We start from the raw sequence: 26067 nt of genomic DNA, 5'->3' as shown, positions 1-26067 counted from the left end.
GAAGATTCCAGGAAGGACAGGAGCCCCTTCCAACCTAGAAGATGGTGCAAAAGTGGATTCTCCGGTTAGAAGAAGTATACAGAAGAGCACCAAAGAAGATGGCTGCAGGTTCCTGCATGGTGCAGGAGATGTCCCACATCGAGTTGTTGGATGCAGGCAGTTTGCGTCGCTGGATTCTTCCAACAAACCTTGGTTCAAGCCAGTTCCCGGTTTGTGTCAAAATGGTGCTGCCTGGACCCAGGAAGGACCTGGGGGTCTCAACTCGGACTGAGGAGACAGAGGGGATTACCCCTCCCAAGCCTGTAACGCCTATTTCCAAAGGGAGAGGGTATAACACCCTCCTCCCAAAGGAAATGCATTGTTCTGCCTTCCAGGGATTGAGCTGCTCAGACCCCAGGAGGGCAGAAACCAGTCTGTGAGCTGGCAGCAGCGAAAACCTCAGAGAGCTGATTTGGCAGTAATGAGGGTCCATGGTGGAGCCCCCAGGATGCATGGGATTGGCCCCCATATACCAGATTTGGAATGAGGGGGACAATTCCATGATCTTAGACACCTCGCATGGCCATATTCGGAGTTACCATTGTGAAGCTACATATAAGTATTGACATATATGTAGTGCACGCTCATAATGGTATCCCTGCACTCACAAAATCTGGGGAATTGGCCCTGGATGACGTGGGGGCACCTTTGCTAGTGCAAGGGTGCCCTCACACACATTAACTTTGCACCTAGCCTTCAGAAAATGAAGGTTGGATATATAGGTGACTTATAAGTCACTTAAGTGCAGTGTGTGCACTATTTCACTCAGGCTGCAGTGGCTGTCCGGAAGAAAGGTTTGTCTGAGCTCCTTATGGGTGGCAAAAGAAATGCTGCAGCCCATAAGGATCTCCTGGAACCCCCAATTCCATGGGTACCTAGGTGCCATCCTTGAGGTCTAATGTTGCCATGAAATTGTGTTTTTGGAGTAGTGGGCTAACATCTTGAAGTGTTACCATGTGAAAATGTTCTGACACGATGTAAAGATTGAGGGTCCTGAGATCTAATACTGGTCTGAGGGTGCCATCTTTTGGGGGAATTAGGAAATATATAGTGAATAAACTCTTGTCCCTATTTGAGCTTGTGCACAGGTTCTATTGCTTGTTTGAGTAATAGAGATTTGACTTCTTCCTGTAACAGATTCATGTGTTCTGTAAATAGTTTGTGTGACTTTGGTGGAATGATTGGGGGAGTTTGTATTAATTCTAAGCAATAACCATTGTGGATAATTGATAGTACCTAATTGTCTGTGGTAATGTTTTACCAATTTGTGTGGAACTGTACTAGTCTTCCCCCCACAGGAGAAGTGTGGAGTGGAAGGGGATGAAGGAAGTCACTGCTTAGGGTGCTGTGGAGTTTGCTTAGAGGTTTGAAATTTCCCACTATTTCTGGGATACTCCCACCTATATGTGTCCCTAAAACCACCTTGTTGGTATTGTGGTTGGTAGGTTGGTTTTGCCTGCGATGTGGATGCTTCTGCTGTTTGTGTTCTAAATCCACCTCTAAACTTAGTTTTCCAAAATGATCCCATGTATGGTGTGGAGTATAATGCACCCATTGCTTTTGCGGTATCAGAATCTTTGCGCAATTTCTCAATGGCTGTATCAACTTCTGGGCCAAAAAGTTGTTTCATATTGAATGGCATATTTAACACCGCTTGCTGTATTTAGGATTTAAAGCCAGAGGACCTGAGCCATGCATGCCTCCTTATTGTTACCGCAGTGTTGACACTTCTTGCAGCGGTGTCTGCTGCGTCTAGGGCAGATCAAATTTGATTATTGGTGATGGCTTGCCCTTCCTCCACTATTTGCTGTGCCCTTTTCTGATGTTCTTTGGGGAGATGCTGAATTATGTCTTGCATCTCATCCCAATGAGCCCTGTTGTATCTAGCTAACAGTGTCAGTGAGTTAGCTATCCTCCATTGATTTGCTGCTAGGGATTCAACTCTCTTCCCCGCAACATCAAACTTCCTGCTTTCTTTGTCTGGTGGGGTGCATCTCCTGATGACTGGGAGTTTGCCCTTTTTCTGGCAGCACTTACTTTTACCGAATCTGGTGGAACTTGTTGCGTTATGTAATCAGGATGAGAAGGAGGTGGTTTGTACTTTTTCTCTATCCTGGGCGTAATTATCCTTGCCTTAACTGGCTCATTAAATATTTGGTCAGCGTGTTTTAGCATGCCTGGGAGCATGGGAAGGAACTGGTATTTTGAATGTGTGGAGGAGAGTGTATTAAACAAAAAATCCTCTTCAAACGGTTCAGTGTGCATGGTGACACCATGGTATGCTGCAGACCTAGCTAAAATCTGGTTGTACACAGTGCTATCCTCAGGTGGTGGAGGCTTAGAGGGAAAGCAGTCTGGGTCATTGTTGGGAATGGGATCTGGATGATAAAGATCCCATGGATCTACATTGTCCTGTTGTGAGCCAAAAGAGTTTGATGGTGACTGCACTGGTGTAGGACTGGTAGGAGGAGAGGTATGCAGGTGTGGAGAGTGAGGAGGAGAATGAGCTGGAGAAAATTGAGGAGGTGGTGGTTTCTCCTTCGGCTTTGGCACTTTAGCTGGAGGCTGCATAGTGTCCAATTCCTCCTGAAAGGCTAGCTTCCTCTAAGGTTTTAGAGGAGGTGCTGTTAGGATTCTGCCGGTTTCCTTGTGGATATGAATCCTGGCTTGCCTCTCATCCATTACTTCAAGTAATGGCTGTGCTTGAGTCTCCTCTTCAGAGGTTTTGTGGCTTTCCTTTAGTCTTTTTGAAAGTCCATGTTCCTCTGTGTATCCTGCCTTTTTCGGTTCCGAAGCTGGCTTTTTCGGTATTGAAAAAGATGGTGTAGTGGATGTTCTTGGCTCCAAAAGGGATTTCTGAATTTTTGAATCAAAAAAATAGTGTTTGCTTGAGTTGGACACGGAGGCCTTTGTCGACTCCGATGGTTTCGGAGGAGTGGCCTTTTTCGGTGCCGAACTGACAGTTTGGTCACCGGATGTCTTTTTTCGGGCCAAGCCATGGCCTTCTGACAGTAGCAAACCCAGGGCCTTATGTTTGTGTCATTGTGATGGTACAGGGGCAGGCGTACTCACATGTTGTTGTCCTGCCGTGACCGGTCTATCTTCCTCGGATCTGTCGTTGAAGTCGGAACCTCGGACGGAGACTGCTGTCTTCATGATCTCTTCCTCCTCCAAGTCGAGATGTTCGGAGCTTCTGGGCGCCATCTCGAGTCTTCGTGCCCTCCTGTCTCGAAGCGTCTTTTTGGAACAGAAGGATCGACAGGCCTCACAATTTTCTTCCCGATGATCTGGGGAAAGGCAAAGATTACAGACGAGATGTTGGTCTGTATAAGGGAATTTAGCGAGGCACTGAGGACAGAATCGTAATGGAGTCCGATCCATGAGGCTTCCACACGGTCGACCCGACTAGGCCCGAGTTAGGCCCGCGCGCCCCGAAGGGCGAGTAAAGTTGTCTTCTCCGACAGTACCGATGTGTCGATGGAAGATGTAAACCCGATTGATACAATACCGATGAAAATAAGTCGTTTTCTAAGTTTTCCGAATCGAACTTTCAGAGCGAAAGGAAACACGTCCGAACCCGACAGTGGAAAGAAAACAATCTAACATGGAGTTGATGCCCATGTGCAATGGAACCGAAGAGGAGGGGTCTCTCAATCCTGTGACTCGAAAACACTTCTTTGAAGAAAAACAACTTGTAACACTCCGAGCCCAACACTAGATGGCAGAAGTATAATGCACAGCATGTGTATCTGCAGCTACACATGCCACCAAACATATATATATATATATATGTGTGTGTGCCTTTTTTATTTATTATGTTTCTTCTATCATGTAAGGTTTGCAAGAGATTTAACACTGTCTTTTGGACAGACTGAAAAAATGGTTCCTTCAAGTTGCTAGCAGGTCCAGTTTACGACTGTTAAAGATTTGTTGCTTTATAACACTGATTTCCAATTGTCTTAACTCTACCCTTAATTCTACCTACACTGCTTTCTGGTACATTGAGTTACAAAAATACATCTTCTTTATTATCAGTACAGACAATCAACCCATCCAACTAAACCTGCCAAAATTCTGTAGTGCTTTTATTTAAATTTACTTGTTTTTAAGTAGTGCATTATGCCAAACCAAGACCTTTCAGACACTTCTGGTGCCAATTAGCGTAACCACACCTAGTAGCGCTGTTTGGTATTTGACAGATGAAAGCTATGGATGATCATTGATATAGTCAGGGTAGCTCATTGGGTGTGTTCTGTGATTGGTTAACAGTTTGACAGAACTGTGGTGATATGGTTGTAGAGGAGGAGGATCAAGGAGTTGGTGCGAAGGGTGCATTATTTTTCAAAAATATACAATGTTTTTTCTCCAGTTTCATTGGGAACAGCAAAATCTAATTGTTTGTTGCTGATCTACCTGATCTCTGGTTCTAACGTGGAATTTGCCTTTGTTTCTTCTTAAGAGGAAGGCACAGAATAAAGATTTGATGATTCGATGTCTACCTTGATGAGGTTCTTCTTCAATGCTCGACAGGAACACATATTAATTGTAATACACTTGTCAACCAAACGTCTGGTGGTAGGGGAGCAATTATATGATCCCCTTTCATTAAAAGAGGCCATTTATGACCCTTTGATCTCTTTGCTCCTGGCGGTGTTATATTCCAGGACGCAGAATGGGACATTCATAGACAACATCTTAGTTTTCTGGTCGTATTATCCGAATTTTCAATGCTGTTTTTCCTCCAAATTGCATAGGTTCTTTGGTGGAAGGATGCACATTATCCAGACAAAGCCCAAGCAGGTTTTCAGGTTGGTTCATCAACGAAATACAGTGCTTCACCCTAATAGAAGTGTACACAGTTCTTCACAAGGGCATCCTTTGCCTAGCATTTCTAGAATTGGAGACTGCTCAGGGATAGAATGAGGCATGGTCAGCTGCGAATTGGTATAGAGTCTGTGCTTATTAGTTTGAAAGAACCTGCATATGCCAGCAATACTTCCCAAATGCGCTTTGTCTCTTGTGGAGAGCTCTACATCTCCTTTCTTGCGTGAGCAGGAGTAAAGCACAGATGCCGATTAGCCTACTGTCCTTCAGCTGATCCATAAGTGAACTAGAAAACTGTACATTAATATAGGCAAAGATGTCCCTGTAACAGCGACTGTGCCTCTTCAAATTCTAGCCTATATGAATAATGGTGTCTCGATTGCCAGGACTCTTCTGAACCAATCATTGTGAGGGGCTCACACACGGCGACTTGCAAACAAATGGCATTTTGTGCTTACATCGGCATTACAAGATGTGTTGTCACAATTCAACATTTTTCCCTGCACAAATGTCAGCATGTAATGTGTGCACGAAATATAGAGGATTTAGAATTTTGCAGCTGTTAACACAGGAGCACGTGGGATTTTCAACTTCTCGTTCTGTCACACGGCTCACCCTTCTTACTATTTTCATTATTTAATTATTCTTCCAACAACAGAGTGCCCCGGGTGCAGCACTGCCGCACAGGGGTTCTGTTGGGGGTTACTCCTTGGAAGTCTGGGAACAATGCCAACATAGCAAGCTCTTGTTCTTAGGGCAGTGGGTGTTACGGGTGCCCCTTGGCTGCAAGGAGCTGTTACCCAGACTGCATGGGCCAGCAAGCAAGCGGATTGGTAAAGTAACAGGGGCATACCTGCTACCCAAGGAACCCATCCAGAAAGCTGACTTTAGAGCCTGCCTTGAAACTTTGCCTTCAAAGAAGAGAGGTGAGTCATTATTTAAAGAGAGCAGGGAAAGGGAGCACCCTAACTAGCAGATCCCAGAAAATGCACACTGGATTCAAACAGGAGGGCTTGTGCATATGAGAATCTGCACAGGACCCAGAGAGGTAGGTCTCAGCAGGCACGCTCTAAGTATATAATGCGTTCTTCCTGCCGCACATGATCAGGAGAAGCGGGACCACCTGATGATCCATTGCCAACTACCCTTTTCTTTTCTCAGGGTAGAGGGTCTATCCAGTGATGGAGTGCTTTTTTCCTATCGAAGCCACTTTGAGAGCAGAAGCGGGAGTGCATTATCGTGTTTTCAGGAATGTTCTTTTCTTCCTGCAAGATCTATTGGGCCATCATTGAAACAAGGTCTCCTGATACCCTACATAGGGGATCACATTAGACTCCTCCTACCGGAGACTAAAAGAACTATTCCTAAAAATTTCTGACTTTAAAGAGAGTGTACAGAACCAGATGGATTATCCACCAAATAGGTGAGGCAATATCCAAGATAGACCAGAGCATGCAGAACTAAATAAAAAAGAGCAAGAACAGAACCCTCTGGTGGATTGTTTTATTGTTGACATTATTACACTTTACACCCCCATTATGAACTGTGGAACTTGTTATCAGGAAGGAGTACTGCGCACGGCAAAAGACACACCAAGTGGTTTCGCACAGTATTACATTCTGTTAGAGTGATAAGGATCGGAGTCATATTTAAGCATTCCATCTGTTCTGCTTAGAAAGAGATGGAGACCTGAATTGAATGAATAAATGATTGACGTGTGCTTTTATAGCGCACGGCTACTCAGCAAGTGTATCCTGGCACATTTTTGAAGTGGTATCATCAGAGCATGTGACAGTGAATTACCAGCTCTCTGTCCTCAATAACATCCGAAAAGGTATGTTTTCAACTCATTTTTAAATCTAGGTTCATCTACTTCTGAAAAAACACCTGGCCGTCCAAAATGTGCCTGCTCCTTCTCTTGTCCAGTTAGAAGACGAACTGAAAAAACTGTGACATCTCTGATCAACATGGCTCACTTGAGATATCTTTTAAAATTAGGCAGGTTGCCTGGGCACACTTCCACGTCTGCCTCTTTCAGCGCTCTCTTCACATGATCCTGAAAAAGGTTCTCCATGATTAATGACACTCAGGTGAGCTTCGGCCATCTCGCTGTGTCCAGTCTGTGTATGAATCTCACGTGACTACCCTAGGTTGAGGTTTGTGGGCATTTACATTCACAATGTATGCACACCAAAGAAGAAAGTGCATGACCCAATCTTTAGGCAGCTAGGCAGCCACTTTCTAATCACACATTTTGATGAAGTTCTTGAGGAACTAAGGCCCAGGTTTAAGAAGACCTAGCGCCTCCTTGCACCACATTAGCGTCATTTTTTATGACACTAATGTGGCTCAATGTGGCCAAATTCACAGCAGCAGACTTACAAAGTGGCGCAATGCATGCATTGCGCCACTTTGTAACCCCTTGCACCAGGCATAATGTATGCAAGGGGGTGTTCCCCCATTGGGGGGGGGGGCAGAAAAGGCATAATGGAATCTATGAGATTCCACTGCGCCATTTTTAGCGGCTATTTTTAACATCTGCACAGAGCAGGGGTTAAAAGGGGGCACACCATTATCCTTTTGGTGGTAATCCAGCAATGTTCTACAATAGCGTCAGAAATGATGACACTATTGTCCCTAAACTGCAACATGGTGTGCCGTATATTTAATATGGTGCACACATGGTGGCGTTAGGGGCCGTGCTGATGGGTGCAAGAAAAGTGGCGCCACATGCAATGCAGCACCACTTTTCTTAAATCTGGCCCTAAGTACTTTACCCAACACCTGCCTCCAAAGAATAGGATGGGATGTGATATTTGAGGGTTTTGCTGGACATTCTCCACATTTAGTAAGTGGAAATCTGGGGGCTAAAGATTCAATTTTGTTAGAGAGTCTGTTATGGCTAACAGGAAAAAGGAAATACTGTTCCACATGATGATGACGTCCTCTACAAAATCAGTTTAGGCCACAATGGTGGCTATCCCTATTAGAACGAGGATTCATGAAATTCCTAGTGCGTACACTGCTAAATCTATGAAAATCATAGTCTTGTGTCAGTGGTGTAACGAAACCTGAGGGGGCTCCCCACAAAGTACCTTGTGGGGGGCCCTTCCCCTTGGACCCTGTCAGGTGCCTGCCACCCGTACACAGTGTACTGAGCTGAGAGGGCCCCCTGGAGTGCAGGGTTTCAGGGGCCTTTGTTACCCCGCTGTCTTGTGTACCCTAACCTGGTGCTGTTTCCACTGGCAGCTAAGTGCTCATTTGGGTTTAGAGTTAAGGTGCACATATTCCCCACATTTTCAATATTAGTTTCCAACATGAGAAAAATAATTTTCAGGCGGATACATCCGTTTAGTTTACCCCCGTATAATATAGGGGTGTTTGGGTTTTTGTGCAAAATGTGTGTGAAAAGCATTGGTGTTGGTGATGACTCTGTATGAGTCATTACCAACATCATGAGTCATAAGACCCCAAAGGTACTATGCTTTATGTGGGAATAGAAACGAAAGAGGAACACTTTTTAAACAGTTTTAAGTGTATTAATTGCTAATTGCACATTGCATTTGTTTCCTGCACAGCGCACTTTTTTCACTCTGCTCCTGGCCGTGTTCAGTGCCAGGGAGCAGAATGGGACATTCATAGACACCATCTTCGTTGGCCGTTTAGTTGTTTTGGCTGGGCTTGGTATTTAATGATCCTCCAGCCACAGATGTGTAGTGGGTGGGTGCAGTGGGTGTACCACTGGAGCACAATAGGCGTACCAAAGGCAAGTCCATCTGTGCCTTGAATGAGCCCTACGCCAGGACCCCTGGTTGATTTAAGCCCCAGGAGTATACTAGAGAAATGCTATTTGGACATAGACAGTGCTTAATTTGTGCTTGTTGTTTCCGGTGCGGAGCACCAGTGCTTATTTCTGAGGGCCGGCGCTTAGTTTTCTGTCTCAAGCATTTACTGCAAGCAAAAGACATGTGGGAAAGATGGAGGAAGAGAAAAACAAAAAAGCGTCAGAAAGGAGAAAAACAGAAAGATGCAAGAGTGAGTTGAAGGGACAGGGAAAGGCAGTAAATGGATTGAAGAGGCCCGAGGTGGTTTCAGGATTACGCTACCTCAGTATTCTGTACTCGCACCTTTAATTGCAACAGCAGCTGCTTCTTTAAAAGGAGAGCTTTGAGCACCGGCACCTTTTTATTTACAAATTAAGCACTGGACATAGGAAGTCAGGAAAGCAGCCTTTATGCAATATGTTAAATTTCAGGGAGACATGTAAGAACTTTTGATGCAACAACTCCAATTTCATGTGTCAGTTGAAACTGCTACCATTAGCAGTCACATCTAAGATGCCCCTCCCACTTCCCCTCGACCCAGGACCTCAAAGTTTAAATGATTTCTAATTAATACTAGCTTTGCTGTTAAACACAGATATGAACTCATGGAGCTGTTAGACACACATGCCTCAACATAGCTTTTTTAATGGAAATTTGGGCAGATGAGTCGTCAGATCGAGGCATGACCTCAGTATTGCCAGCAGGCTATGTCCAACTAGATTAGACTGGGTGGGTGAAAGAGATAGAGGATTAATGCTAATATATCGCGATCATCTGGAGATTGTATGTGAGTTCTCTACAATAGAAGATAGCGAAGTACGCTCATTCAAATGTAAAATAAACAACAGTCGCATGTTCAATGGTTACTGATCTATAGACCCCCAGGTCCCAAAACTAAATTCCTAGAGCCCCTAAGCGACTTTGTAGAGTCATAAGTGTAATGTACTAACTATACTATTTTTGGTGACTTCAATTTTCATCTAGACGATTAAAACAACAAAGAAGCAGCTTCACTTATTGACAATATGAGTTGCTTTAACTTAAAACAACTTGTGAATTCAGCCACACGCTCAGCAGGTCATACCTTAGATGGTATTTTTTCTAATCATCCTGATCTACAATTGGAAGCTGTTCTTCCAAGTATCTGGTCAGATCACTTGGCAATCAGTTTTAGCAATCACATTCCAGCTACTAAACTTCGAGGTAATAAAATAAGTCAAGGAAAAATGGTTAGAGCCTGGAATAAGATTGTTAGGTTAAAACTACCTGAGAGGATAGAGGCCACTCAACTCCCCGTCTTGGGTGATCAAAATCTATCTGCAGCAAACTACTTTGTTTGGATTAATGAGGCAGTTGGTAAATTAACTCATACTAGACCTGTCAAAAATTATAGAAGCAGGCCTACAGCACCTTGGTTCTCTTCCAAACTCAGATTGATGAAACAGCAGTGTCGGCAAAAGGAAAAAGTTTGGAGGAGTAATTATTGTTGAGAGGAAAGAGATAGATACAAATTAGTTTTACAGGAATATAACATTATGATTCTAGGAGACAAAACAAAATACTTCACTGATAAAATGAACATGTTCACCTATGGCTAATATCCTGATTCCCACCCAACTGCTTTGCAACAACCTAGCAGAATTTTTTAAGACCAAAGTAGAGTCTATGGGGTCTTTGATACAAGTCAGAGCTCCAGCCCTCCGACATCAGGGCACAATACCCTAAGACAATGCAACTTGGAGTTCCGCAAGTTTCCGTCCCTAACTATCGATTGAGTGATTGAACTAATAGGCTGCACTACATCAGGAGCCCTTTCCTACCCTTGCCCACCGAAAGTTCTACAAGCTGTAGCAAGAACAGTAACCATTCCGCTCACTACCCTACTGAATAGTATCATTAAGGTGGGGATTATCCGACAGATTGGAAAAGATTCTCCATTCACCTCGTGCTAAAAAAAAACTCCCTTCATACAGGTGAGGAAAAAACCTATCATCTCATCTCGAGCCTACCTATGCCAGCATAGGTCCTCAAAAGGCATTTGAATATTGCTCTCTCAGAGGGTATTCATTGAGCTTTGTAAATAATTATCAATATCAATATATCAATATCAGTACTGAACACCTACAAAGGTAGTACTTTGTGGGATTTCCCCAACATTCTCAATCTCCACACTTGCCCAGTTCCCATCACAAAACCAGCACCTATAAAGCAGAAGTTTAACCATAGTTCCAAGGCTGTATGTTTCGTCTGCAAATGTAAATTTACACCTATCTTAAATCTTAAAATCTGGATCTGTCACTTGTCATGAGATGAAATTAGGTACCCAAAGCTTTTGACACAAACCATACAATATATATATATATATATATATATATATATATATATATACCCGTTTAAGCCAGACGACTGGAGTTCTAATCTAATGGAACCCTGGTGCACAAGACACTGTGAATCAAGTAACTCACTTCAGCTCTCTTTGCATTTGTAACCATATCACTTAAAATGTATAAAACTTTAATTCATGCTTTAGTACACTAATCTGATGGTTATTTAGTTTAAACAACTTGACCACGGATGTGCTTCTGAGGGCGTGTGATTTAGAACCATACTCCTCACTGGTCAGGGAAATTCAAAGTTGCAGTGCTCTCAAATCCTGCTACTCCCATAGTTATCATTCCTATATCTTATTTATGTTTTAGTGCCGCAGTGCAGTGGTACACAAACAACTAGAAAACGATAAATGCATTTTCTCTGTTACCTACTAAGGCCCATATTTATACTTTTTTAGCAACGCATTTGCATCATTTTTTGACTCAAAAACGGTGCAAACTTACAAAATACAATTGTATTTTAGACGTTTGCGTTGCTTGTGCCTCAAAAAGCACCGCAAATGCAGCGCTAGAATAGTATAACTATGGGCCTAAGTACGGTGTAAGTTGCAGAAATAAAACGTAGGGAAGAAAAAAAATCTCTGCTACGAATGCTAGGGAACCAGAGCTCTTCAGAACACTGCACGAAGAATTACATATATTAATACTGTGTCAATGCAGTCGCCTAGTTTATTTCCTCGTTGCTTTTAGCTGACAGGCCATTTTGGCTTTCTTTCCAGTCCATTATACCAGCTGCAAGGGCCCGTCCCTTTTCCAATCACATTGTCCAAGGTCGAGACCACCGGGTGGGTGGAAGAGGGTTACCTTTGGCTAAATATAGCTGGACTAGTAAAGCCCTCAAATGGAAGGAATGAACAGGGATATAGATTGTTTGCGTGCCTGAGGGGTGCGACGTTGATTTACTGATTTACTTGGACATGATTCTCATCCTCGCTCTTTTGTATAAAGACACATCATTAACACCTTAGAGTACCTGGGTATTTCACCACAGTCTGTATAGAAAAGAAAAGAAGAGAAGCGATGGTTGTTGCAGAACGCAGATGCCAGGATTTTGATATTTGAATCTCGCCACAAGCACATCACCCACACGCAGGCCCAGATTTACAAAATTTCACGCAGTGCCCCGTTGCATGAAAATCTTTAGCGCTGCGTTGCACTGGTGATCTCGTTAGCGGCTCTCTTGCAAAGGCGAGCAAGTGGCATTGTGCATGATTTCTACTCAAGGGACATCTCTGGTACAAATTTCTACAAAAAGCACGCCGCCCACAGTAAGTCACATAGGGCCTCATTTACTTAAAAAAGGCGCAGTGCAGCACTAAAACTGGCAGTGCCATGTTGCATCACTTCAGAAACGCAGGGATGCATTTAAACAATACGGCACACTGCTATGTTTTCCCTAGCTCTGACGCTAAAAATAGCTGCTTAGAGCCAAAGTAGGCACTCTTGCACCATAGTGTAGGGAATGACTTTGTCTGCAGGAAGGTGTCCCTCCCAGCACATAAACAATTTATAATGGTGATTTGCTAGTTGTAGGAAAGTACCATCTTGCCTGGCATGTTACCCCCATATTTCACTGTATATATGTTGTTTTAGTGTATGTGTCACTGGGACCCTGCCAGCCAGGGCCCCAGTGCTCATAAGTGTGCCCTGTATGTGTTACCTGTGTTATGACTAACTGTCTCACTGAGGCTCTGCTAATCAGAACCTCAGTGGTTATGCTCTCTCATTTCTTTCCAAATTGTCACTAACAGGCTGGTGACCAATTTTACCAATTTACATTGGCATACTGGAACACCCTTATAATTCCCTAGTATATAGTACTGAGGTACCCAGGGTATTGGGGTTCCAAGAGATCCCTATGGGCTGCAGCATTTCTTTTGCCACCCATAGGGAGCTCTGACAATTCTTGGAAGGCCTGCCACTGCAGCCTGAGTGAAATAACGTCCACGTTATTTCACAGCCATTTAACACTGCACTTAAGTAACTTATAAGTCACCTATATGTCTAACCTTTACCTGGTAAAGGTTGGGTGCTAAGTTACTTAGTGTGTGGGCACCCTGGCACTAGCCAAGGTGCCCCCACATTGTTCAGGGCCAATTCCCCGGACTTTGTGAGTGCGGGGACACCATTACACGCGTGCACTATACATAGGTCACTAACTATGTATAGCTTCACAATGGTAACTCCGAATATGGCCATGTAACATGTCTAAGATCATGGAATTGCCCCACCAATGCCATCCTGGTATTGGGGAGACAATCCCATGATTCCCCGGGTCTCTAGCACAGACCCGGGTACTGCCAAACTGCCTTTCCCGGGGTTTCACTGCAGCTGCTGCTGCTGCCAACCCCTCAGACAGGTTTCTGCCCTCCTGGGGTCCAGCCAGGCTTGGCCCAGGAAGGCAGAACAAAGGACTTCCTCAGAGAGAGGGTGTTACACCCTCTCCCTTTAGAATAAGGTGTCAGGGCTGGGGAGGAGTAGCCTCCCCAGCCTCTGGAAATGCTTTGATGGGCACAGATGGTGCCCATCTCTGCCTTAGGCCAGTCTACACCGGTTCAGGGATCCCTCAGCCCTGCTCTGGCGCAAAACTGGACAAAGGAAAGGGGAGTGACCACTCCCCTGACCTGCACCTCCCCTGGGAGGTGCCCAGAGCTCCTCCAGTGTGCTCCAGACCTCTGCCATCTTGGAAACAGAGGTGCTGCTGGCACACTGGACTGCTCTGATTGGCCAGGGCCAGCAGGTGACGTCACAGACTCCTTCTGATAGGCTCCTTCAGGTGTTGCTAGCCTATCCTCTCTCCTAGGTAGCCAAACCTCCTTTTCTGGCTATTTAGGGTCTCTGCTTTGGGGAATTCCTTAGATAACGAATGCAAGAGCTCATCAGAGTTCCTCTGCATCTCTCTCTTCACCTTCTGCCAAGGAATCGACTGCTGACCGCGCTGGAAGCCTGCAAAACTGCAACAAAGTAGTAAAGACGACTACTGCGACATTGTAAGGCTGATCCTGCCGCCTTCTCGACTGTTTTCCTGGTGGTGCATGCTGTGGGGGTAGTCTGCCTCCTCTCTGCACTAGAAGCTCCGAAGAAATCTCCCGTGGGTCGACGGAATCTTCCCCCTGCAACCGCAGGCACCAAAGAACTGCATCACCGGTCCTCTGGGTCTCCTCTCAGCACGACGAGCGAGGTCCCTTGAACTCAGCAACTCTGTCAAAGTGACTCCCACAGTCCAGTGATTCTTCAGTCCAAGTTTGGTGGAGGTAAGTCCTTGCCTCCCCACGCTAGACTGCGTTGCTGGGAACCGCGTGTTTTGCAGCTACTCCGGCTCCTGTGCACTCACCGAGGATTTCCTTTGTGCACAGCCAAGCGTGGGTCCCCGGCACTCTAACTTGCATTGCACGACCTCCTGAGTTGTCCTCCGGCGGCGTGGGACTCTCTTGTGTAACTTCGGGTGACCGATTCACTCCACTTTGTAGTGCCTGTTCCGGCACTTCTGCGGGTGCTGCTTGCTTCTAAGTGGGCTCTTTGTCTTGCTGGATGCCCCCTCTGTCCCCTCACGCAATTGGTGACATCCTGGTCCCTCCTGGGCCACAGCAGCATCCAAAAACCCTAACCACGACCCTTGCAGCTAGCAAGGCATGTTTGCGGTCTTTCTGCTGGAAAACACTTCTGCACGACTCTTCATGACGTGGGACATCCATCCTCCAAAGGGGAAGTTTCTAGCCCTTGTCGTTCGTGCAGAATCCTCAGCTTCTACCATTCGGTGGCAGCTTCTTTGCACCCACAGCTGGCATTTCCTGGGCATCTGCCCACTCCCGACTTGATCGTGACTTTTGGACTTGGTCCCCTTGTTCCACAGGTACTCTCGTCTGGAAATCCATTGTTGTTGCATTGCTGGTGTTGGTCTTTCCTGCAGAATTCCCCTATCACGAATTCTGTGCTCTTTGGGGAACTTAGGTGCACTTTGCACCCACTTTTCAGGGTCTTGGGGTGGGCTATTTTTCTAACCCTCACTGTTTTCTTACAGTCCCAGCGACCCTCTACAAGGTCACATAGGTTTGGGGTCCATTCGTGGTTCGCATTCCACTTCTAGAGTATATGGTTTGTGTTGCCCCTATCCCTATGTGCCCCCATTGCATTCTATTGTGACTATACATTGTTTGCACTGTTTTCTATTGCTATTACTGCATATTTTTGTATTGTGTACATATATCTTATGTATATTTGCTATCCTCGTACTGAGGGTACTCACTGAGATACGTTTGGCATATTGTCATAATAATAAAGTACCTTTATTTTTAGTATATCTGTGTATTGTGTTTTCTTATGATATTGTGCATATGATACTAGTGGTACTGTAGGAGCTTCACTCGTCTCCTAGTTCAGCCTAAGCTGCTCTGCTAAGCTACCTTTTCTATCAGCCTAAGCTGCTAGACACCCCTCTACACTAATAAGGGATACCTGGGCCTGGTGCAAGGTGTAAGTACCCCTTGGTACTCACTACAAGCCAGTCCAGCCTCCTACACTAGTCCCATGTGTGCTGCACAATGCAGCACACATTGGAGTAGCAAATCGTCAATATTTATTGATTGTTTATGTGCAGGAAGGAATGACTTCCTGCACATAAACAATCATTAATGGAGTTTTTCTCCTTATAGCACCATGATAACACCCCCCACCCCCAAGAGGGTGTCATTAGTTTTTGGCACTGTCTCAGATTTACAAATCCTCGTAAATCTGTGGCAGAGTCAAAACGCAATGGTTGTTGCAGTGGAGGGCCCACAGCAACACCCATTGAAGGCCCCTCTGCCGCAGAAAACTTTGTCAGGCCATATTTAGTAGGAGGTGTTAAGTCATGCAAGGTGGCTTAACTCCGCCTTGTAAATATGGAAAATGGCACAGCACCACCAGAAGCGGCACTAAAAGTGAACCTCCGGTGGCGCTAGGGCCTAGTAAATTAGGCCCGTAACTTGTCATTTTGTGGAAATCATAAGTGTTATGCATAAGAAAGTCATCAGATTTTCCTTTTGCCTGTAGTTTCCACCTGTTTTGATTTGACACTAGGATTGGATGGAAAGCTTGGCCGCACTGCGTTAGTAAACTGGCATTTCATGCAAAGGCTAGTTGTGTTTGCATGCTGCCAGTCTCCTTTATATATTATAACAGGAGTTTAACCTTGCTTTACACAAAGCAGATTTACTGTGCTTTGGTATCAACGTTTTGGTGCAACAAAACTACTATATTGGAAAGCTGATTGCCATTGCCATTTGCACCACTTTGCCTATTGTCATGCCAGAGCAAAAGAATAGTAAATCTGGACTCGTTTCTCATCTGCACTAGCATGGTGGTCTCTGTTATTGAATTAGTTTTTGGATTATGTCCTGCAAAGCTTCCCATGTCTTCGAGTTCCATCTGAATCACTGAACAAATTATTGTTCTGTTTTTTAGCTCCAATGGCAGCCCCTGGTTAATGCTTCTAGATTTATCATACAAGCTTGGTTCCTTACCTTCTAGTATCTCACATCCAACAACTTCCTTTTTTCTTTATCTTCAACATAATGAGGGCTACTTATGGTTGTGTGTTTGTGGGCACCACCTACTTTCTTATGAACCATTGGAGTCATTGTCAGCTATTTCTTGGAGTAGCCTCAAACGTTATTCATATTCAGTTCTGTCATTAAATGCAAATGGACTGTGATAACATTTGTGCTTTATTACACTTTTTTATTGGGAGTAGTGTACCGCACAGCTGTAGATCTTTTGATGCTGTACCATGCAACCGAGTCTTTTGATGCTGTACCATGCAAATATGGGGCTTTTGTTGATGTACCATGCAACTGTGGGTCTTTTGATTGTGTACCACAGAACTGTGGATCTTTTGATGCTGTACCACAGAACTGTGGGCCTTTTGATGTGGTACCACTTGATTGTGGGTCTTTTGATGCTGTACACAGACCTGCATGTCTTTTGATGCTGTACCAAAGAGATGTAGGTCGTTTGATGCTGTACCAGTAGCTGTGTGACTTTTGACGGTGTACCATGGAGCTCTGGGTCTTTTGATGGCATACCACAGAGCTGTGGGTCTTCTGATGGTGTACCACAGAGCCTTTGGTCTTTTGAAGAGGAGCAATGTAGGGTGCCAGAATGTTGTATATTAATTAATAACATATCAAAATATAGAGAATTAATAACTAAGGGTTGTGAGGTGCCCATGCAGCACTGAAAAATGTTGCATTGTGCCTGTGGGCTGTTACAATGGTAAGTAAGCTGAAAATGCTTTGCAATATATTCAAACCATCACAAAACCTTAGGATATATACCCATTAATGTCCTAATTATTGCCAACACAAATATTGCCCTGTAAGTAAACAGGATTTTTGCAGGTCCCTCCCCTCACTTTTTGCCTCCATCTGGACTATTAGTTGCTGGTTTTCGACTCAGAGAGTGCACTGAGGCCTGCTAATCAGACCTCAGTGCCAGTGCTTTAACCCCATAGACATTGCATGTTGAATTGGATACACCCAAATGGAAAGGCCTAGCTTCTGATAAGTGCCTAGTATATGGTAATCAGGGCATGTGAAACAGAGTTTTCACTCAGTGCTGCAGCACTGTGTGCGCCACCCTTTGTGTGACCATGTAAAAATGGCTCCCAGCCTGCCACTGTAGACTGTAAGGGCATTGGCTGCACTGTCATTTTGAATTTGCCATTTAAACCTATGGCAAAGCTACTTTGGGGGTCATTACGACCCTGGCGGCCGGCGGTAAGGTGGCGGTAACACCGACAACAGGCTGGCGGTGTACTGCCAGCAATTATGACCGTGGCGGAATTGCCACTGCCATACCGCCGGCCCCTCCAATATCCCGCTAGGATTCCGCCTGGCGGTCATAATCCCCAGGGCAGCGGTGCAAGCACCGCTGCCCTGGGAATTATGAGTCCCCGACCGCCAGCCTGTCCGTGGCGGTACACACCGCCATTGAAAGTCTGGTGGTAAGGGGACGTGGGGTGCCCCTGGGGGCCCCTGCACTGCCCATGCATTTGGCATGGGCAGTGCAGGGGCCCCCAGGCATAGCCCCGTCGCGCATTTCACTGCCTGAATTTCGGGCAGTGAAATGGGCGATGGGTGCTACTGCACCCGCTGCACATCAGCATTGCCGCCGGCTCTATTTCGAGCCGGCAGCAATGTTGATGTGACATTTCCGCTGGGCCAGCGGAAATGTCACATCAGCATTGTCGCCGGCTCTATTATGAGCCGGCAGCAATGTTGATGTGACATTTCCGCTGGGCCAGCGGACGGTAACACTGTTACCGCCCGCTGGCCCAGCGGAAATGTCATAATAGGGAGCCAGGAATACTGCCGGCAATGGCGGTATTCTGTCTCCCGCGGCCCCGGCGGTCTTTTTACAAGACCGCCGAGGTCGTAATGACCCCCATAATCTCTTAACATTATATGTAAGTCTCCCCTAAGGAAGGCCTATCAAATCCTATAGCAGGAAGCAATATTTTGCTAATTAAGACATATGTTTTATGGTATGTCTTAGCTTAAACACTTCCAAATTGTAATTTTGACCTGGGTAAAGTTGGTAACCTCATTCACTAACATAGGGTTACCACATGGCTTCTGCAAAAGGCAAACTTTTGATGGGGACTACCAAACTGTGTCATGTGAGGTATCAAATTAATCGTGGCATTAAGGGTGACCTGATGCCCAGGTCGAAATTACTATCACAATTAATAATTGGCAACTTTTAGAAAGTTGCCCCTCTGTGCTATGCGTGTCTAGCAGACTAACAAAGGTATACACACTCAGACAGGCTTCTGATCGTCTGGGGAGATAGGTGAATGACTCCGAGTGCTAGGACCAAAGGGCAGTACTGCAGCGGGAAGATGTCACCTTCTCTGCCAGGATGGCCACTAGAGGGGTTAGCCCACAGGCGGACTTCAAAGCCGAAGCAGCCTTTGATGGGCTGCCCGGCTCTACACTCCATAGCAGCATGCTATTTGTTTCTATAGACAGCTTGGAGATGGGGCCAGAGAGGTGAAACTCACCACTAAACTGGTTTTACCATGGGTATGTTGTCCTCAGGCAGTCACACATCTGGGGGGGCTACCTTGCTCCTCAAGACCGAGGAAGGGTCATGCCATTTTGAAGGGGGCAAGAATGTTGTTGTATGGTCCATTTTTAAGCCTGCATCCCTCAGCATCAGGACCACTCCATTATTGTTGTTGGCGGACATCCTGTGAAGTTTGGATCTTGCTTTAAAAATGCTCTGGTGGCCAGGTAACTGTCCAACAACGTGGGCCGGAGTTGTTGAACTGACTGTTTCAAACTTTTCAAAAGTTTTCAAACTTTTTGTTGGCCAATGCTTGTTTACAGTTGATTTAAAAGTTTTTCATTGCTTCTAAAATCTGTATCTCCGGAACCCTCCTGTGGATTTGGCTGATTAAGATCTCTACAAATTTATAAAAATAAACTCTATTTTTATAAATTGGTGTCTTGCTTCTTTCCTTTCGTGTGACTTTCTTATTTCATTGTTTGGTGCTGATAAATGCTTTACACATTGTTCCTTTGCTAAGGCTTACTGCTCGCAGCCACTGCTTCCCATGGTTAAGCTTAAGGTTAAGTAAACTTTCCTGACTGGCCCCATGACAGTATTAGTGAGCATACTGCACAATAAGGCTACACAGCCATATAATATAGTATACTCAATACCTCACATGTTCCATTGGAGTTAATATTAAACAATCTACACCCACTGGGGTTGATAATTATGTAAAGCAGATTTAAGAGACTATGGGCCTCATTACAACCCTGGTGGTCAAAGACCGCCAGGGCTGTTTTGGAGATTGTACCTCCAACAGGCTGGCGGTACAATCTCGCGGATTACGACCGCTGCGGAAGCGCCGCGGTTGCACCGCCGGGACCAGCTGTTTACCGCCATGGGTGTCTCGGCAGTTTTACTCTGCCAGGGCAGCGCTGCCCAGGGGATTACTAGTCCCCTTCCCGCCAGCCCGTCCATGGCGGTAGAGACCGCCATGAAAAGGCTGGCGGGAAGGGGAGTCGCGTGGGCAGTGCAGGGGCCCCCAGGCACAGCCCCACACTGCTTTTCACTGTCCGCACAGCAGACAGTGAAAAGCGCGACGGGTGCAACTGCACCCGTCGCACGGCCGCAACACAGCCGGCTCCATTAGGAGCCGGCTCCCATGTTGAGGCCGACATCTCCGCGGTGCCGGTGGGGGGAAACTCTGTTTCCACCCTCAGTCCCAGCGGGGATGCCAAAATGGGCACGGCGGAAGTGCAGCTGCATGGGCGGCCGCACGGCGGTTAAACCGTGGCGGGCGGCAGTGGCCGAGCCCGCCACGGTTGTAATGAGGCCCTATATGCCAGATGATATTTTTGTCAACGATATTCTGACAATCACCTGAGAGGAAACCATATGGGCTGTCTTACAAACACATAGTCCTCCAGTCATTTTAATGAAATTCCAAGCATAGTACAAATTACTTTACATGTCTAGAGCTTCAGTGATTGTTATCTTTTGAGCACCATGTATGTCAAGGGCACCAGGTAGGCATTTTGACAGTTCATAAGTCTTGAGCCCTGACACGCATACACATGCATCCGTGACACAATGTAGTTTGGTACAACCAGAAGAAAATGACATGTTTCAGTCCTAGGAAGAAGTCAGGAATAGAATCTTACTGTGGTGAACCATTACAACACTCATTTTCAAGCCTCTTCATACTATAAACAGTGCCCTCATTGAAAGGACCCGAGTGATATCTCGCTGAAGCAACTGATCTTGTGATTTAATTTGAGAAAATAAATGTATGGCACTGTAAAGAGATTATCACTTACACATTGTTCAGAGAGGATGTTCTACAAATCTCCCTCACATTACTTAACTCCATTGCACAAACACATGACTTTTCTGCCCAGGTGACTCTAGAATATGAAAAGTCTGAATGTGCCAGGCATGTCAAGGGGAACTGTTAGATGGTCTCTTTGTGCATCTATGCAAAATAAAGAGCGCCTGCACGCTGAATGAGTCCAAAAAAGAGCCCAAAAAGGATTCGAGCACTGGAATTCCTAAAGTGGGAAGAACACCATTACCAAATTTATAGCACCCATTACACGTAATCATGGAGCACAAGCTCCTGGTACCTTTAATAAACTGATCGGCACCTCACCTATTATCCTGAGATGAGAAACAGATACTCCAACTCCCATTGAACCAGGTTTCTTTGGTATACCAGCCAAGGGACTTACACATGTTAAAGCGGAAGTCCGGAGTAGAATCTGATCTGGTCATTGTCTATTTCCTCATGCTGCCCCCACACTACATCTGTGCCCATGAATCCAGGCTCCTACGCTTCTCAAGTCAAAGTAACAAGAATGACACAAAGATAGACTTCCTCAGTCGTTCTTATCAATTCAACGCCATATAAATACGTGAACTGTTCAGGGAAGGCATCTATTTCCCCAGCAATAAAATTCGTTTCTGACAGACATGATGGGATGATAAAAAAGGACGTATATTCCTCTTTGATGATTGTTAATCTGAGCCAGCTCCACAGCATCTGCCTGGTGTGGAGGAACCTTAGAGGAGGAATACACTTTCATCATAGGAAACTCTCATATCCCAGCCCAGATTGCCAGGGGTGCTGTTTCTGAGACGACCTAAAAAAGTATTACATTGACAATAAGACCCTGTTTCCAGAACATGAAAGTGACATCTAAATATTCTTCCCATCTTTATGTATGTAATGCTGTTTACCTAATTGTTGTTTCTATGTGCAGCTAAATCAAGAGACTGTTTTATTTAGGTAATGATATTATCATTATTGTGCTCTTGTAATAGTGCAGACTTCACTGCATGGATAGTGGCAAGCTCCAGATTACATGGAACTACCTCGTCATACAGAGGGGAGTCAGTCTATATTTGTACAGGAGAATAAACATAAAACTATTAGGAGACAAGAACAAGTAACACTTGTCAGCATACAGAATGATGCGTCCGTTAATTATCTTGGTTCAGGTGTAGTCTGAAAAGATGATATTTTAGAGCATTAGGGAAGGCCAGAAAGTTTGGTTTGTGATTTTCAAAGGAGGCTGTTCCATGTTCAAGGAGCTTGACAGGAGAAAGCTTGACTAATAGTTTTTTAAAACTTTTTTCCTAGGGATTTCATGGAGTAGTGGCAATGTGTCCTTGGTGTTTCCCTGTCCTGCTGTGGTGCTGAGTTTGCTTCTTATGTAGAAGAGCAGACCGAGGCAAATCACCTTGTATGTGAGCCATGCTATTTTGGAGTCCGTTCTGGCTTCATGTGTCATCTAGTAGAAGTCTCTTAAAATGGGTGTAATGCTGCCTCATCTCTTTGCTACCTTGACCATGCATTGTACGATGGCTTTGAGAGGTGCCAAAGAGATTTTAAGGAGACCCACCAACATGGTGTTACCATCATCAAGTTCAGAAAGACCCAGATATTGTACTCCTGTGCTGAAATATGTGGTGAGAATAGTGGGTTTGAGTGTCCTGAAGGCATAGAGTTGGAAAGAGGAGGTTTTAAACAACTTGGGCATTTGGGTGGTATAGTTACTTTCTGCTCATTTTTTTCGGAGTGATTTAGCTGCAGGGACCAATATGGGGGTAATGCCTAAAGGGGGAGCATTTGAAGTTAGTACTGTAGTGGTGGATGGGGTTATTTTGAATATAGGATAATAATCTCTGGCTCCGTTTTAGGGGGGCCTAGCGCCTCCTTGGCCACATTAGCACAATTTTTTATGCTAATGTAGCCCAATGAGGCCAAAATCGCTGCACCAGATTTACAAAATGGCGCAATGCATGCATTGCGCCACTTTGTAACCCCTTGTGCCACATTATGCCTGTGCCAGGCATAATGTATGCAAGGGGGTCATTCCCTAATTAGTGGGGGGACTAAAAAATCTAAAAGATTTCTTTGCAGCATTTTTTGGGCATTTTTAACACATGCTCTAAAGGAAGGCGTTAAAAGGGGGCACACCATTGTCTACAATCGGCCCCTATGTACAGTCCAGGGTTATAGCCAACATTTTAGCACTAACCCTGAACAGTACATCAATAGCGTCAAATATTCTGATGCTATTGCCCTCTACCCTGCACAATGGTGTGCCGTATCTTAGATATGGCACACACATGGTGGCAGTAGTGGGGTGCTAAAGGGTGCAAGGAAAGTTGTGCTGCACTGGGTGCCGGGCCACTTTTCTTTAATCTGCCCCTCTGTTTAGTTTGGTTTAGGTTAAACATGAGCAAGCTAACCCAGTTTGATAGTTTTACCAGGAAGGGTTTTACAGAATCTGTGCCTTATGAGTTGAAGATTTCCAAGGACAGTCAGGTATCATATGCATATTGGTGGATTTTAATACCCTTTTTTAGAGCTTAGCGTTCAGGGGTTCTGTGCATAATTTGAAGAAAAGGGGGACAATGTAGAGCCTGGGGCACCCCTCATTTTGTTGGTAAAGTCGGAGATTTAAATATTTCTAAACACATTGAGATGAAAGAAAACAGGTATACTTTCTGGCACCTGACTGTCAATTCCCATTCTGGTGGATTGGATGGCAAGAAGAATTTCGTGGTTTATAGCATTAAATGCTGATGAAAGATCTAGCACGGCCAGGAAACAGTGGTCAACTCTTTCCAGGGTTCTCAGAACGTTACCCAGTATTGCGAGACAGCCTGTTTCTGGGCTGCATTCTGCACAGAACTCTCACTAGTGAGCTTTTAGGAGGTTATATTCAGATATGTGTGCAGACGTTGTATTGAAACCGCCTTTTCATTTAAATTTGCAACGAAGGACAATTTAGATAGTGGTCTGAGATGTAAATCAATAGGTCAAGATTGGGTTTTTGCAGTAGGGGTGAAATCTGACCTGGTTTTATGGAAGAAAGGAATGTGCTTTCTTCGAGTGTCGTATTGACAATTTTGAGTATAAAAGGGGCAATGCCTTGATCACATAAAACATTAAATCAAAACACACTACTAAAACATAATACAATCATAAATCCCACATACCAGTTCACAAGTGGTTTAATGGGTTCCTCATATCAGCTTATTAAGTTTGAAATGTAAATGAAAGCAACACAAACGTGCACTGTTGACATATGTTTCTTTGTAAATACTGAAGACGACTGCATGTACTTGCCTAGGGTGAAGAGGGAGGTGTGATTGTGCATTCTCTGGCATGCTTGCCCAGGGCAATGAAAACTGTGAGCCAACCCAGATAGTATGTAACCCACTGGGGAACATTTACTAAGGTTTTGTGCAGGTGCACGAGTGGTACAGCTTTGTGAAAAATTGTGGCAGAGATTTAAAATAAATTATAAAAGCCTGCAAAAGGCGGCACAGATTACTGTGTTGTGTGAACATCTACACAAATCCTTGTTATTTGTAAATGACCTCACTGCCTTTCCACGTAAACAGAATAAACATAGAAAGCAGCAGCAGTAGTAGAAAACGTAGAACTAGGACAAACATTTAAAGTGGAAAATATGCAAATTCCCATCTCCAGGCTTCTTAGCTCACCTCCTCAAACTTTAGTGCAATCATAGAGAAGGCCTTGAATATGGCGTCCGTTGGTCCTGTTATCGTCACAATCCTTTCGGGACAGGAGCCTTCTGAAATATTAATTCGTGCGCCACTCTGCCAAAGGAAATGTCAACAGTTTTAGCAGTGGTTCCTGGATGTGTGTAGACACCTTACGAAAAGACCAGGAGAAAGATGCACCCATTATGGCATAGTTTGATGTAAAGGTTCTTCAAACTAGCACTGCGTGGTAGAATGAAAGAACATTTTTCCCATCATCACCCAACTATGTTGTTATACCAAACGCCAGTAAAGGCTATGACAAGTGACGGAACTGTTGTAGGAATTATGAACTCCGGTTTTTGGTTTTGAACCAGTTCACATTATTCACTTGCTCATAAAGGGGCATATTTACAAGAAAGTGGGGCATCAACATTGATGAGCCACTTTTTTTGTGCCTCCCGCACCTCCCTAACAGCACCATGGGTGCGCCTTATTTACAATACGGCGCACCATGGCACACAATACCACAATAGCGTCAAAATTGTTGCCACTATTGTGGCCATTTGCTGCACTAGTTCCAAACTTTTTTACACTAGTCCAGCAAAGCACAGGGATGCCCATAGGAGATTATGGGTGCGTCATTTTAACACCTGCCCACCCAGAGCAGATGCTAAAAATTATGCCAAAAACGGCACAGTAAATCTAGTAAATTTCAGTGCTCCATTTTTTTGGGCCTCCCTGTGCCGGAACGCTCTCTGCATTCATTATGCAGCCGCAAGAATAATGTGGCGCAAGGGTTTACAAAGTGGCAGAATGCATGCATTGCGCCACTTTGTAAATATGACGCAGGAAAATTGCCTCCTTAACGCCACACTTACATGAAAAACTGACACTAGTGTGGGGCAAGGAGCTTGTAAATATGCACCATAATGTACACCTCACTTTCCTGACCCAGTTTATCACTGGCGCAGAATTCTGCAAAGGCCCAGTTATTTCCCACCGATATTTAAAGATTAAGGCAAGCGCATTAACACTTGCGAGAAAAAATTAAACCCTTGAATTATCATTGTTTTGTGTGGAATTCTCATATCTGACCAGTAGGAGGCTCCCGTGCACCGCATATAACGGATGCAAACCTCTGCTTGCCACACCAAACCATTCTCCGCCAGGAAATTGGAACGTGAAACAATACTCTCTAGCACACCGTTCTTACCTCTTCTCTCATCTTCTTTACAGTTTCACCCTTCTATTAAAAGAACAAAAAACAGAACAGCCAGTTGGTTTAGCAATCTTTGAAGTGTAATAAACATACATCTGAAGTACAGGCAGATCAATAATTCACTGACCTTTCCTATAATGCTCCCAACCTCCTGGAAAGAAAAACAAAAGGCCTTACATTACGGATAAGAAGAAAATTGGGCTTCAATAAGGTGATG

The 26067-nt window shown here is 44.8% G+C and overlaps 1 protein-coding gene across 20 annotated transcripts in view; it reads right to left on the bottom strand.

Moving 5' to 3' along the window:
* LOC138280823 (poly(rC)-binding protein 3-like) overlaps nt 1-26067 on the bottom strand; it is a 2739176-nt gene that overhangs the window by 60309 nt on the left and 2652800 nt on the right. For all 20 annotated transcript variants that reach the window (XM_069219527.1, XM_069219542.1, XM_069219532.1 and 17 more), the window contains 3 exons: nt 25978-26001; nt 25845-25877; nt 24629-24745 (listed from right to left, as the gene is read on the bottom strand). In XM_069219527.1, coding sequence (XP_069075628.1) covers nt 24629-24745; nt 25845-25877; nt 25978-26001 — 174 coding nt within the window. The remainder of the gene's footprint in view (nt 1-24628; nt 24746-25844; nt 25878-25977; nt 26002-26067) is intronic.

This window comes from Pleurodeles waltl, chromosome 2_2 (assembly GCF_031143425.1).
Source record: "Pleurodeles waltl isolate 20211129_DDA chromosome 2_2, aPleWal1.hap1.20221129, whole genome shotgun sequence".
Lineage (NCBI taxonomy): Eukaryota > Metazoa > Chordata > Amphibia > Caudata > Salamandridae > Pleurodeles > Pleurodeles waltl.
The sequence above is the reverse complement of the archived record's forward strand: the minus strand, read 5'-3'. Positions and strand labels throughout refer to the sequence as shown.